Source organism: Mytilus californianus, unplaced genomic scaffold (genome assembly GCF_021869535.1).
Source record: "Mytilus californianus isolate M0D057914Y unplaced genomic scaffold, xbMytCali1.0.p SCAF_1, whole genome shotgun sequence".
Taxonomy (NCBI): Eukaryota; Metazoa; Mollusca; class Bivalvia; order Mytilida; family Mytilidae; genus Mytilus; species Mytilus californianus.
In genome coordinates, this window is record NW_026262581.1 from 50,692,902 (window position 1) to 50,705,017 (window position 12,116).

General features: G+C 30.6%; 1 protein-coding gene across 1 annotated transcript; it reads right to left on the bottom strand.

Annotated features, from left to right (window-relative positions):
* Nucleotides 1-3,624: 3,624 nt before the first annotated feature.
* On the bottom strand, nt 3,625-11,248 carry LOC127720818 (uncharacterized). Its single transcript, XM_052227570.1, has 7 exons — nt 11,153-11,248; nt 9,433-9,501; nt 8,961-9,020; nt 8,020-8,222; nt 7,148-7,201; nt 5,579-5,633; nt 3,625-4,739 (listed from the first exon to the last, which is right to left on the bottom strand). The coding sequence occupies exons 2-7, from the start codon at nt 9,497-9,499 to the stop codon at nt 4,549-4,551; spliced, it is 630 nt and encodes a 209-aa protein (XP_052083530.1). The 5' UTR covers nt 9,500-9,501; nt 11,153-11,248; the 3' UTR covers nt 3,625-4,548.
* Between the last annotated feature and the right edge of the window lie 868 nt (nt 11,249-12,116).

Genomic DNA, 12,116 nt, shown 5'->3' on the forward strand with positions numbered 1-12,116 from the left:
TTAATTCATTGAAGATAAGAGAGCCCCTTCTATGTCTAATGTCCCTATCTTTATAAGGATTAGGACGACAAGGAAAAGGGAGCGGAGTTAGAGTGGCATAGTGAAAAAAAAAAACCAAATAGAGAACAATATAGAGAACGATCGACGAAAAGCGAAATAGTTATTGTAAAGGAGCGGAGATAAAGAGAGGCATAATGAAAAAAATGTTTGCTTGACAAAGTTATTGCTCGCTTTGATATTTTTAGTTATACAAAATCACACATCGTGTTCCTAATTGGTATTCACGTGCACTAACTTGATGCTGGGAACAGTATATTAATATATATGTTCCTGCTTGATGTGTTAAGTTTCTGCATAGCATGGTTAAAAATTAATTAGTATCCCATTTGTTATATCGTAGTGTCACGGTCTTACTTTGTTAAATTTATTTAGTTTGTTAATGATTGTGTAAATAAGAACAAATCTGTATAAAAACTTCATACCATTTTAGTGATTGCCTATAGGCGTTTGATTATTGTTACATTTAAGATATATATATATACATTTAGAACCTTTCATACATCTTAAAGTAAAAGATGTGTGTCAGAGTTAAACGACACAAGAACCCTGTAATACTAGTACGAGAGTATAGCATGTAAACATTCCTACTCATAATGGTTGTATTGGAAATCTTTTCATACAGATTGACAACTCATGGTCCGACATGCATGTAATATTTTCCACATGACGCTCATAGTTCTTTCTACCAGCATCATCTTATTCATTAAATATTGCTGTAAACATCGATGGTCCACAACCAAACAAAATGGGAGTAATATACCTTCAGATCTTCTCCGTGGTATACACTTGTGAAATATATAGACGAAATTCGGTATTGAAGTAAATCTACATCTCACAAACACAATTTTTGAATTACGATTTTGAGTGAACACCCACCAAACCAATACAAACGTACTGCAAGATATAACCATGCAGGCATTTAGTTTTCGTCAGACACAAGATAAATAATGACTCTCATAAACGTGTATATGCATGCAGTTTCAAATATCAAGAACAAGCGGTCGATGTCTATGGATCTTTGTTAAGTCCGTTTACTAACTGTTCAGAGTCAGACATGTCAATAGTTCATTCTTGGAACGGCCTTCATATACCCCATCCGACGATGGGAACTCTTTCTAATAGTGTTGACAACATAAGCTTGTTTATCTGTACAAGTGGTTGTATGGCCTCTCCTGCCCCAACAAACAAATACGCTACTAGTCTGCTATCTCTGGAGCTCATCCTCAATGGCGCTTATACGTCAGGAAACTTACAAGTATACTAGTAAAGATTGTTTCAAGAACAACGAGATTGGGACGAACTGATCTAAAATCGTCAATATCAGTAATATACAATACTAAGAGATGCCCATTTAATTACAACAACTGTATTACTAATTTGGCTTAATGACGGCTATCCTAAAAAAAATCCTCAAACCAATTAATGTATTAGCTTAGATTTATAATGTATGTATATTCATTAATGAAATAAACGATAATTGGTATTCTTTTCACAAATAATTTGTCTAAGTGATTGTCAAATGAATTTAACTATGTAAGAATGAAATGTTAATAAGAAAATTAAAAAAAATCATGCATGTTGTACTGTTGTATTTTTTTCAATTAAAAACTTTAAAATTGCGATAGTTTTACGATTGTTAGCATTTAAACATCGCCAGATTTAAATACAAGTTAAAGAATTCCGGTAAAGTAAATTAAACAGATGTGCAATGATTATTAATTGGGAAATGTAACATTTAATTTTTAAGATTAAAAGTACTATTCTTTTAACTTCATATCTTAACTTTATGCTAATTGCATAGAACGTAACCGAAAATTGTTCCATTTTAATATTGTAACACTTCCGGAATTAAAAAGTTGATATTAATTTTCAATCAATTTATACAATTTAATTATTGTTTCTCTATTGTCATCGGGTATTTCATCTGGGTATATTAAACACGCTATACTCTTTCTGTTAATTCATTCAAAATGACAATATTCACACCTGTGTACGCCTGAGGCTAAATTGCTGCAAGGTAAAGTTCAAACGAATTCTCCTCAAATCGAGAAATAAACAATGACTTTACAAAATTATATACACACTCTGTTCACAAATATTTTGCATTGAAATGGTTATCAAAGTTATAACGGTAAATAAAACTTAAAATATTTTCAGTTCAATATCAGTAAAAATGTTCTATAGATATTTTATGAAAAAATCTCATTAATTTTTGAAATTAATTCGAAAATATTTATATTTAAAGATAACTTCATATAGGAAGTTTTATTCGATCAATACAAAACGGTACACACATATTCATTTTCTTTCATTCTTATATTGTGGTTATTAACTACGACCAACGGTCATCTGTGCGCTTTTAATTACGTAAAATTCTGATAAGCAATTAAGACTTTAACAGGTTTTATTTTTTCCCATGATTCAACAATTCGGGTTAAAACGTCACAACCCAGTGACGTAGGTCAACCAAAAAAGTTACAAATACTTGATTTTCTCCGTTATTAGAAAGAATATAAATTTAAAACTTTGTGAATGTGTTTTTTATGTTAAGATGAATATATTTAGATGATAAGTAAAAAATCGCGGAGTTTCCCTTTAAGGTGACATAGTTTAACATTATCTTTTTTTATCCATTATCCATTCGTTTGATGTGTTTGAGCTTTTGATTTTGACATTTTATAAGGGACTTTCCGATTTCAATTTCCCTTGGAGTTCGGTATTTTTGTTATTTTACTTTTTATATCAAATGAAAATTTAAACAAATCGACTTCAGTGCAAAAAACATAACGCACTTCATTTTCAAAGGACAGGTACTATGGGACATGGATTTGAATCGTCAAGGCAACAATTAATGTTAACATGACTTCGCAGGATTGATGGATAAACAATCCTTCAAACGCATCATTTTCTTATAGAAATGTTTGTTCAGAAAATAAAATTATCCTTGTGAGCTTTTCTTTCTTTTTAAAAGACATTTGGTTAAATCGATCTTTTTATTTGACAAGAAATGTGTTGATTATTAAACATATAAAAAGTTAATTTCTCTTCTATAATGATATATGTATCATGAGATTTGTACATCCGTATACTAGTACTTCTGTGCAATTGATTTACGCCATTCTTTCATATAGTGTTGTCCAATAGTTAGTTTTTTGTTTAACAGTGGTTTACTTTTCTAATCTCTCTCATAGATTTTTCTTATGACTTGGTATAATCTACCTTCTACATGTATGAGTTATGATTTTTCCCTTGGAAAAGAGTGGCGAAAGGTACCAAAGGGACATTCAAACTCAAGAGTCGAAATTAAACGGACAACTCCATGACTATTTAAAACTTGAGTATATAGACACCCAAGCAGATTATTTGCATTGATTATGCCATATTTATCATTATAATTCATTTTTAGGGATGTGGACATTCATATTACCATGACGTATATTTTTGTTTTTTTTCAGTTTGTTTCTGCAGTTGGAGACACAATTCTTAGTCATTCTATCGTCATGTTGCGTTTAAGTAGTTGTCTCCTTCTGATTCGAGTTCGCATGACGAGCTATATGAAGAGACTACAGGTCTTGTTTTTTTTATTTTTGAAAGAGATAGTATACAATAACATTAAATGTATCAAAGTTACTGTACCAGATGCACATTTCGACATATATGTCTCTTCAGTAATGCGCGAAGCCAAAATTTTCAAAATTCCAAAACCTAATAAAAATTTTGTAGAGCAGATATAACCGAAAAGTACCTACAAGTAAATTCAAGTTCAGGCGAAAGCCGGAAATACAAATAACATGTATGAATTAAAACCAAAAACTGTCTTAAAACCACATAAAAATCCCTCAAAATAATCTATTACATTTTAATAAGGTTTCTAGAATACAATAACTATGATTTCACCACAGACCTATCATGTTTCTCAATCAGAACTCAGGAGCCTCTGGCCTTGGTTAGTCTTGTATGTTTTTTAATTTTAGTTCATTCATATGTTTTGGAGTTTAGTGTGACGTCCATTTACACTGAACTAGTACACAATTTTATTTAGGGGCCAGCTGAGGACCACCTCCGGACGTGGATTTTCTCGCTGCGTTGAAGACCCAATGGTGACCTTCGGCTGTTGTCTGCTCTTTGGTCGGTTTGTTGTCTCTTTGACATATTCCCCATTTCCATTCTTACTTTTATTCGTATTATTGTCTCGGTGAATTTAGCTATAAAATCATCAAGATTTACCTCTTTCCTTCACGTACATCTCTAGTAAATCTAATTAGTTTTTAACTTCGTATCACAGTTCAGCTTTCATTTATACTTGCAGGGACGATGTTTTGATCGAATGAAATTATTTACAATATTTTCAATATGAAAGCATGCTATACGAAGTTGGTAATATTACATTGCTATATATACATGTATATATAAAATCGTGAACGCATTATCGGTCCCATTGCACATTTTCATTTCAACAGTGTCCTAAACACAATTTATGACAACAATTTATATGTGTATTTCCGATACAGGAATTTGATTCCAGTGTCTTTCGTTTTTTTGAGTCAATATTATTATTAATAAAATGCCGATGACCAAAACGCAAACAAAAGTGACTAAAACAGGCAAAGAAATAAAGTCGGTTAAATACTGTTTAGCTTTTGATTTCTTTGGTACCTTTCCTTTTTTTATTTGGATGCCTGTAAAAAAATTAAAAAATAACTATATATATCCTTGTATTAAAAACGCTATTTTTTGTGTGTTATTTTTCCATTAAATATCAATTAATATTTTATACAAAAGTTTTAGGAATGAACCATATATCCCAGGTAAAATTGTGGTAAACAATATCAATGTCTTGTGTGTTTGTGTTGTTTGGTTTGTCTTATTAATATATTCCCTTTATGTCCTTTATTTCTATTTTAACAAACAAACAAAAAAATAAATCGGATTAAAAATTTCCTGTCATAGTTCTTACTCGTGAATGTTACTGGTTTTCAAATGTTCCTGTTTGTGATATATAATATGTTTTGGAAGGGATTACTCTATGCGAGTCTGGTATGTTACCGTTTTTACAATAATCCATGATATGTTTTCATATGTTCTTGTCTGTTTTGAAATTCATACGTTTCACACAATGTGTGCATGTTTCGATGGATGATTTGTAAACAAAATCTGCTTGATTCCAGTCGTTCTTATTCCGTCAAACTATTTGATATTAGAAGACGTTATTGTACATCATTAGCGCGTTTGTTGGGCATAAAAACTACGCCAACGGATGAATATCATAATTAGATTAATTTTCAAATCTTAAATATGATAAATCATAAAACTAAAGTATTCATGTAAGTATGGTTGAATCATGTGCATACGAATACAGAGATGCATGTAGTAATTTCAAGCAGTCACAATGAGCTTGTATATAAAAAAAAATGCGGATAATAAGTTTACCCAAAAACTATTAAATGACATCTAATATGTTTAGTAAAGGAGTTTTTCTGCTGATGTTATTAATCACTCATACAGTATCGATACGTACTTGATAAATGTATTACTTTACAACCACTGCCACAAATTGTACAAGAAGGTTTAATCTGTAATGCAATAAAAAAAAAGAATACTTGAATAGAACATTTTTTTGTAAATATTCATTATAATCAAGGAAGAAAAAATATTAACATAAAAAAAGGTTTAAACAATTGAAACAGTACTGCAATAGAGAAGTTATTTACTTTTGGTGTTTAGAAATATATACACACTGCATAACGTTTGACATAATATCATTCACGTAAAAACATGTATGTGGGCAAATGTCCGTTAAAAATATCTTTTTGTTAAGTAGTTTATTAGATTTTTCAAATTAATTGACTTAAATGTTTTTATTTTCAGAATCTTTACATCTGATATCATGATTAGGTGCAAACAATTACGAAATGGAAATACCACTTATATAAAGTTATTTAAACTTTACAGATTGCACGGACTTTTTGCGATCTGGTCAATAGGTTTAGTATACTTTTAGTTTTGTAAAAAAAAATATTTATACTGTTTCATTTTATGTATTCTTCTCATTTTGCTTCTATGTTATGTGTAAATTTATGTGTATTTGTCGCTCCTGTTACGCAGGAAATCTGCGTCTGGGTGTATTTTGAATAAACAGTTAAACTGGTTTTATGCCCTCGGTATAAATCAGGTAAATAAATATTGATATTGATAAATGTCGTGCGTCCGAAGAGCTTTTCCAGCTTTGCCTTCAACTGAAACGCACAAACCAGAATATTTGAAAGCCAGGGATGTAAACAAACGAAAAAGATTAAGAGCTATATGTCCAAAATGTACCGAAGAAGAATAGCCAACTTCATCAGCCATCTTATAATAGCGTCGAATACCATCCTCCCAGTAGCTAGTGCTTCAGTATAGAAGTTATATGGTATATTTTGTCCATAAAAATTCAGTTCATACAATAATATAATTTCATATGGTGAACCAACACCTGGAGTTGATAACGAACCATGACGACAAATAAACAATTACTTTACGGTGACTTTTGAGTGTTGTTGTTTTTAATGTCGATTAATAATATAATTAATATACCCATTTGCTACTCCCTTTTGCAAAGTTTACCATTTATGGTTTTGTTCTATTCTTTTTTACGTTTTTTTATGTTTTCAAAGGTTACCACTAGCCCAGAAGTCAACACTTCTGTGTTGATATGAAATGTCATCGATATGGTCATATTTATAAATAATAAAATCTTTGAGTACGTTGTTCGAAATACTAAATATTTTCTACTCGAATAATAGATAACCTTAGCTGTGGCAAAATCTTTCGGATGTTTGGATCCTCAATGCTCTTCAACTTGGTACTTGATTAACCTTTTTAACTTTTTTTATTCAAGCGTCAATGAGAGTTTTTTGTAGACGAAATGCTCATCAGGCGTTAAAAATTACAAACCTGGTATCTTTGATGATATTTTTTGCACGTTTTTGACTTTCCAAGCTTTTGGTTTGGAGCATACCTAATAAAACGTTTCTTATAAACACTTGTATATGCATGGAAAGCATATCTTATATGATTTTGGTTTTTATCTACTGTTAATTATACTTACTTTAATGCTATATTTTCCTGCTATTTCTAACTCTTTAATCTCCGTTATAATTTCCTAGCAAAATGATAAAGAAATATAACTAGTCTGCGATATAAATATAATGAAATTAAAGTATTGAATTGAATAAAAAATTGTACATTATTCATTCTATGTTTTACTCTAGGTATACTTTGTATATTTTCCAGTCCATATAAGTCCTAGTAAACATTGTATTATTAAGGTCCCTATTGTAGGTCTTTTCACATTCAGGTTCGTTCCAATTAGAAAATTGCCTTCAGATTTACAAAATAGAGGCGAAAGATATCAAAGGGACATTCAAACCCATCAGTCGAAAATAAACTGACAACTCCATGGCAAAAAAAAGAAAAAGACCAAAAGGTAAACAACAGTAAACAAAAAACGACATAGAAAAGTAAGTACTGAGCAAAACGAACCCTACCAAAAAACCGCGACTGATCTCAAGTGTTCCGGAAGGGTAAGAAGATCCTGCTCTACATGTGGCACCTATCCTGTGGCTCATGTTAATATTGAATAAAAAATTGTTCTCTTCTACAAATTGAATAATTCATTACTGTACGACGTAACAAGAACGAAACCAAAATCGTGACAACAGCAAATGGACATTTCTCTCAAGTAATGATACGACTATAGTGTCCGTATACAACTACTGTACTAGAAGAATACATGCTATATCAATTTCAAAACGACAAGAATTGTGTGAGTCTTTAACATATAATTTGTGATCAGAAAGAGCCTTGTTTATTCCCATTATTATTTTCGATAAAAAAAAACAAAAAAAAAAACAAACAACAAAATTTGATCCCTGTGTGAATAGTTTAAAATTGAATAAATCAATGATTATTTTCACATACCTGATCATGAGGCACGAGTATTCTTTCACTGGTATACAGTTCCTCATTTAAAGTTGAAATATTGACAACTGTGTAGCTAAAAGAAAGGGTCCAAATGTCTTTACACTCTTTAAGAAAATGCGTACATAAATAGTTAGCTTGAACTTTTAATTGTGTAGTATAATATGCATCTAATTTTGCCTCCAAGCAACTGCAGAAACAATCTGAAATACACAGTAATACGTCATGGCAATATAAATGTCCACATACCTACAAATGAATTATAATCATCAAAACAACGCATTTGTGACATACGGATATGTATAGCATTATCAATGGAAATGATCTGCTTGGATGTCTTTATACTAAAGTTTTAAATAGTTACTCAAAATGTGATCCTTTTACGTAAAAGAAAGATTTACGCTACAAAATGTACTCCAATTGACTTATATCTGATAGTTCTAAGCAACATATGAATATGAAAATTATATTATTCTATAACACGTTTGACTCCTACTTATTTGTAAGAAATTATGATAGAATTCGAAATTTTAGCAATGTGATATCCGACATTATGTTGTTCACCTGACATCTAACTGTCAATTTAAAGTTTTATCAATTTTAATCAGTGCCCAGTCTAAAGTCTATCGATGTTTTCAAATGTACTACACATAAAATTTACACATATCCTGTGACCAATCGACCATCAACTATTTGTCGTTAACACCCCATGCCTTGTGATAAAAATATATGCTCCTTTTAAAAGTCTTTTTTTGTTTTTTGTATAACAATATGCATTACAGCTAGTGTTATTCGTTTACTTAGGATAAACTTTAAAAAAAAAAAAAGAAAAATTTGCAATAGTTTACACTAAAACAGTGACAGACTAATTTGAAGACTAGGGAAATTCAGTACAATTTCATATAGCATTGTAATTAAAGATAAACATGTATGTAATTTACCTTTCTTAATGGCCTGGTTCATGCAGTCTGTACTAGAATCGAATGAACATTCACATGTCACTGATTAAAGTAGAAAAAGCAAGGTTGAGATATTTTTTAGTGATAATTTCGACATAGTTAGTCTCGTTACTTTTTGGGTTCGTGTAATTCCCTCAGTTTTTTTGGTTATTTTAGCTTGATTTATATACTCCTTTTGGTATTCATTTAATGGATTTAGATGATTTCAACACCGATAGCCTACTAAGTGCCTTTAATTTATTTGTCGGTTAAAATGCCATCGCATAAAGTTTTGTTTACAGATCATGAGCAATATCAAAACTTTACAGAAACAGTTGCTTATGTAAGATGATTGCTTCTTTGCAGAAGAAATATTATGGCACTCTTGACTTGTATAAAACAAATTTTAGATTGTAAATTACTTACGAGAATACATGAACGTTATATTTAGTCTTAAGTATAAGTTTTAACTTACCATCTAATATCAATGTAACACTGACAAAAAATCTCACAAGACAGATCAATGTTGAATGCATGGCCATATCTGTAAAGTATGTACAATTCGTTATAAAGTGCAGTCAATAAACAAAAGGAATGGTGCAAATGCATTAAAGATTGAGGTTGATTGATTATTATTAGCCTAACTTGCCGAAGAAAATATTTCATACATATTCAGGGTAAAAGAAAATTAAAACTCAGGCAAGAATGGAAGGTTCAGTGCTCTCAAATTTGGTTGGTCGAGAGAACAGGGATAAGTTGTGACTGTAACTAGACAAATTTTGCGAAGTATGGCAGAAATTCTGCCTTGCAGTAAGTCAAAAATGGTGCCTTTAATTGATTATTGCAGCTGGATGTGAATGTGGAGAACGCATGGCACTCTTCCAAAACGGGACAACCTTTGAACATGACTGCGAATTTACACATAAAGGTCGTCTTAACAGACATACTTTTAGCATAGGGCATACTTCTAGGAGGAAAGTTTCAGGTGACCAAATGTCATACCAACATTTGAATTTCCGAACAAACTTGCTTTTTATCTTCCATAGATTAAATACCACATCAACAATTAGTTAGATTTGTCTTATTGCTCACTGGAAACGCTACATGTTATTGCTAATTTTGATAAAAATTTACAGCTCAGTTTGTACTTGTCAATTGAAAAAAAAAAAGACAATACTATGACATGAAAAAATATAAAACGTCTTAAGATCTTCAACAATGTATGGCACAAATACCAGATTATTTAAAACAAACAAGTAATTAGGATAATCACTTTATGCGTAAGCATCTAACAAATTTGTTGCTTTTGCTTTTTATTCTGCAGTGTAAAGAATACACAAATAAAAGTACCTTTTTAATAAAGCTGTACTTCTTTTACCTTGAAAACGATTTTATTCATATTTTAGTATACACGGATATCTAAATTGTTTGCTTCTCGTGAACATAAGGAAAGCTTATTTTTCATATCTCCACTTGTTTTATTTTGAAGTTTTTAAGGGAAACAACTCATTTTTAGAATCTGTATCTTATTCTATACAAAGCGGAACAGCATGGTGTATTGTGAGAGATCTGACAATAATTTTGACTTCGTTAGTGCATTAAACTTTTGATAAGGGGATTCGATTGGAGAATGCATTATAGGTAATTGTAATAGAAACTGATCACAGTTTGCATACATCAAAAAAAAATCTTTTCATAAATTTGTATATGCAGGGACACAGTTATGTTACAATTAGTTGTTTCTCATGCAAAAACTCTACAATTGGATTCATAGTCGATTATTGTTTTGGTGCACTCTTGACTTAAATTAGATAACATAGACACATTCTTAACATTCCAATGGGTAAAAAAAGTGTATATGTCCAAGAGACGATTTAAGAGCTGAAAAAGGACATATTCAAAATAGTTCGAATTCATCAACAGAAATAAGAGTTCAATTTCTTCGCTGTGTAATTTTAATTTCTATTGTAAATTTTGTGTGCATAATTTGTCTTTCAAAATGCCATCATCACTTATTTAATTATATGTTCTAAATTAAAGCTTGTCAAATGAACCTAACATTGGTCAAAGGAACAAAATTAAGCATCCACGTCTATTGTTTTCTGAGTGCAGTTCTGTAAATAAAGACCTTTACTTTCATATTTTAAAACAGCAAATTCAACATAATAAAAATAAATTATATAAATTGACAATACCTTTGGATTCCGTTTATTCCTTTTTTGCGTGTGTCATCTCCATCGATCAGTAACATAGAAATAGAGTTTGAAAATTTATATTTGTTATGAAACTTGATCACAGACCAGCCGTTGATTTGTAACAACCAATCATTAACTGTTGATATTCCTACACGGACATGTTCTAAATTAAACAAGTTATAAGAAATTTTAACAAACGATAAAAAAAAAATCGACTTCGAATTATGGTGTCCTTTGAAATATCTTTATTGCTATTTTAAATGTTCTCTTCATTTGCATCATCGGGTCTTTTATCTTTTTAAAAGATTAACCATGAGATTGTTCTGAACAGGGTAAAAACAAAAACGTCAAAGTCCGAACTCCGAAGTCAGAGCACCGCAGAGAAAGTATATAATCTGCATTTTCCACCAGATTGCATATTTTTTATTGATTCGCATAATGTGTGAATTAGCTCTTATAAATGTTTTTATCAATTGTTTAGTACCACTACTTTGTCGACACTTCTGATTAGACATGTTCAAACAGTCGTCTACACAGACATTTACACCGATACCGATACCTACACCGACTACAAAAATAGAGGGTCCGTATCAAAATGTCAAAATAAACTGAATGAATGACCCCGTAGAACTTAGTTGCAGAGATAATAAAATATATTCTGTAATTTGTTTTATTCTTTAATCCGAATCGGAGCTAGAAACCCTGAATGTTTTACTTTTGTCAATATAAAGGAATTTTTTCCAAGATTAAAAAAACAATAAATAAAATTGTGACAAATTAAACTAAAAAGAAAGAATATATCAAAAGTTGTATTTGACAACGCGCAGCAACACCAGTGTTGAAATGTGAAGAGGGAGTTCTTCAAAGAATTTTTAAAAATTTTAAACCAAAGGATAAAAATTAGTTAAGGAACGTTTCATAAGAAATGAATTAGTTTTCTTGATGTAATCAGGGGTGTACGAAA

What these genes read in the sequence shown, in the direction of transcription:
- LOC127720818 (XM_052227570.1), bottom strand. Translation starts at nt 9,499, where the DNA reads ATGGCCATGCATTCAACATTGATCTGTCTTGTGAGATTTTTTGTCAGT. An exon ending in TGTTACATTGATATTAGATG is followed by an intron (nt 9,021 to 9,432) that starts GTAAGTTAAAAC and finishes TACTTTAATCAG; the next exon opens with TGACATGTGAATGTTCATTC. An exon ending in TAAAGTAATACATTTATCAA is followed by an intron (nt 4,740 to 5,578) that starts GTACGTATCGAT and finishes ATTTTTTTACAG; the next exon opens with GCATCCAAATAAAAAAAGGA.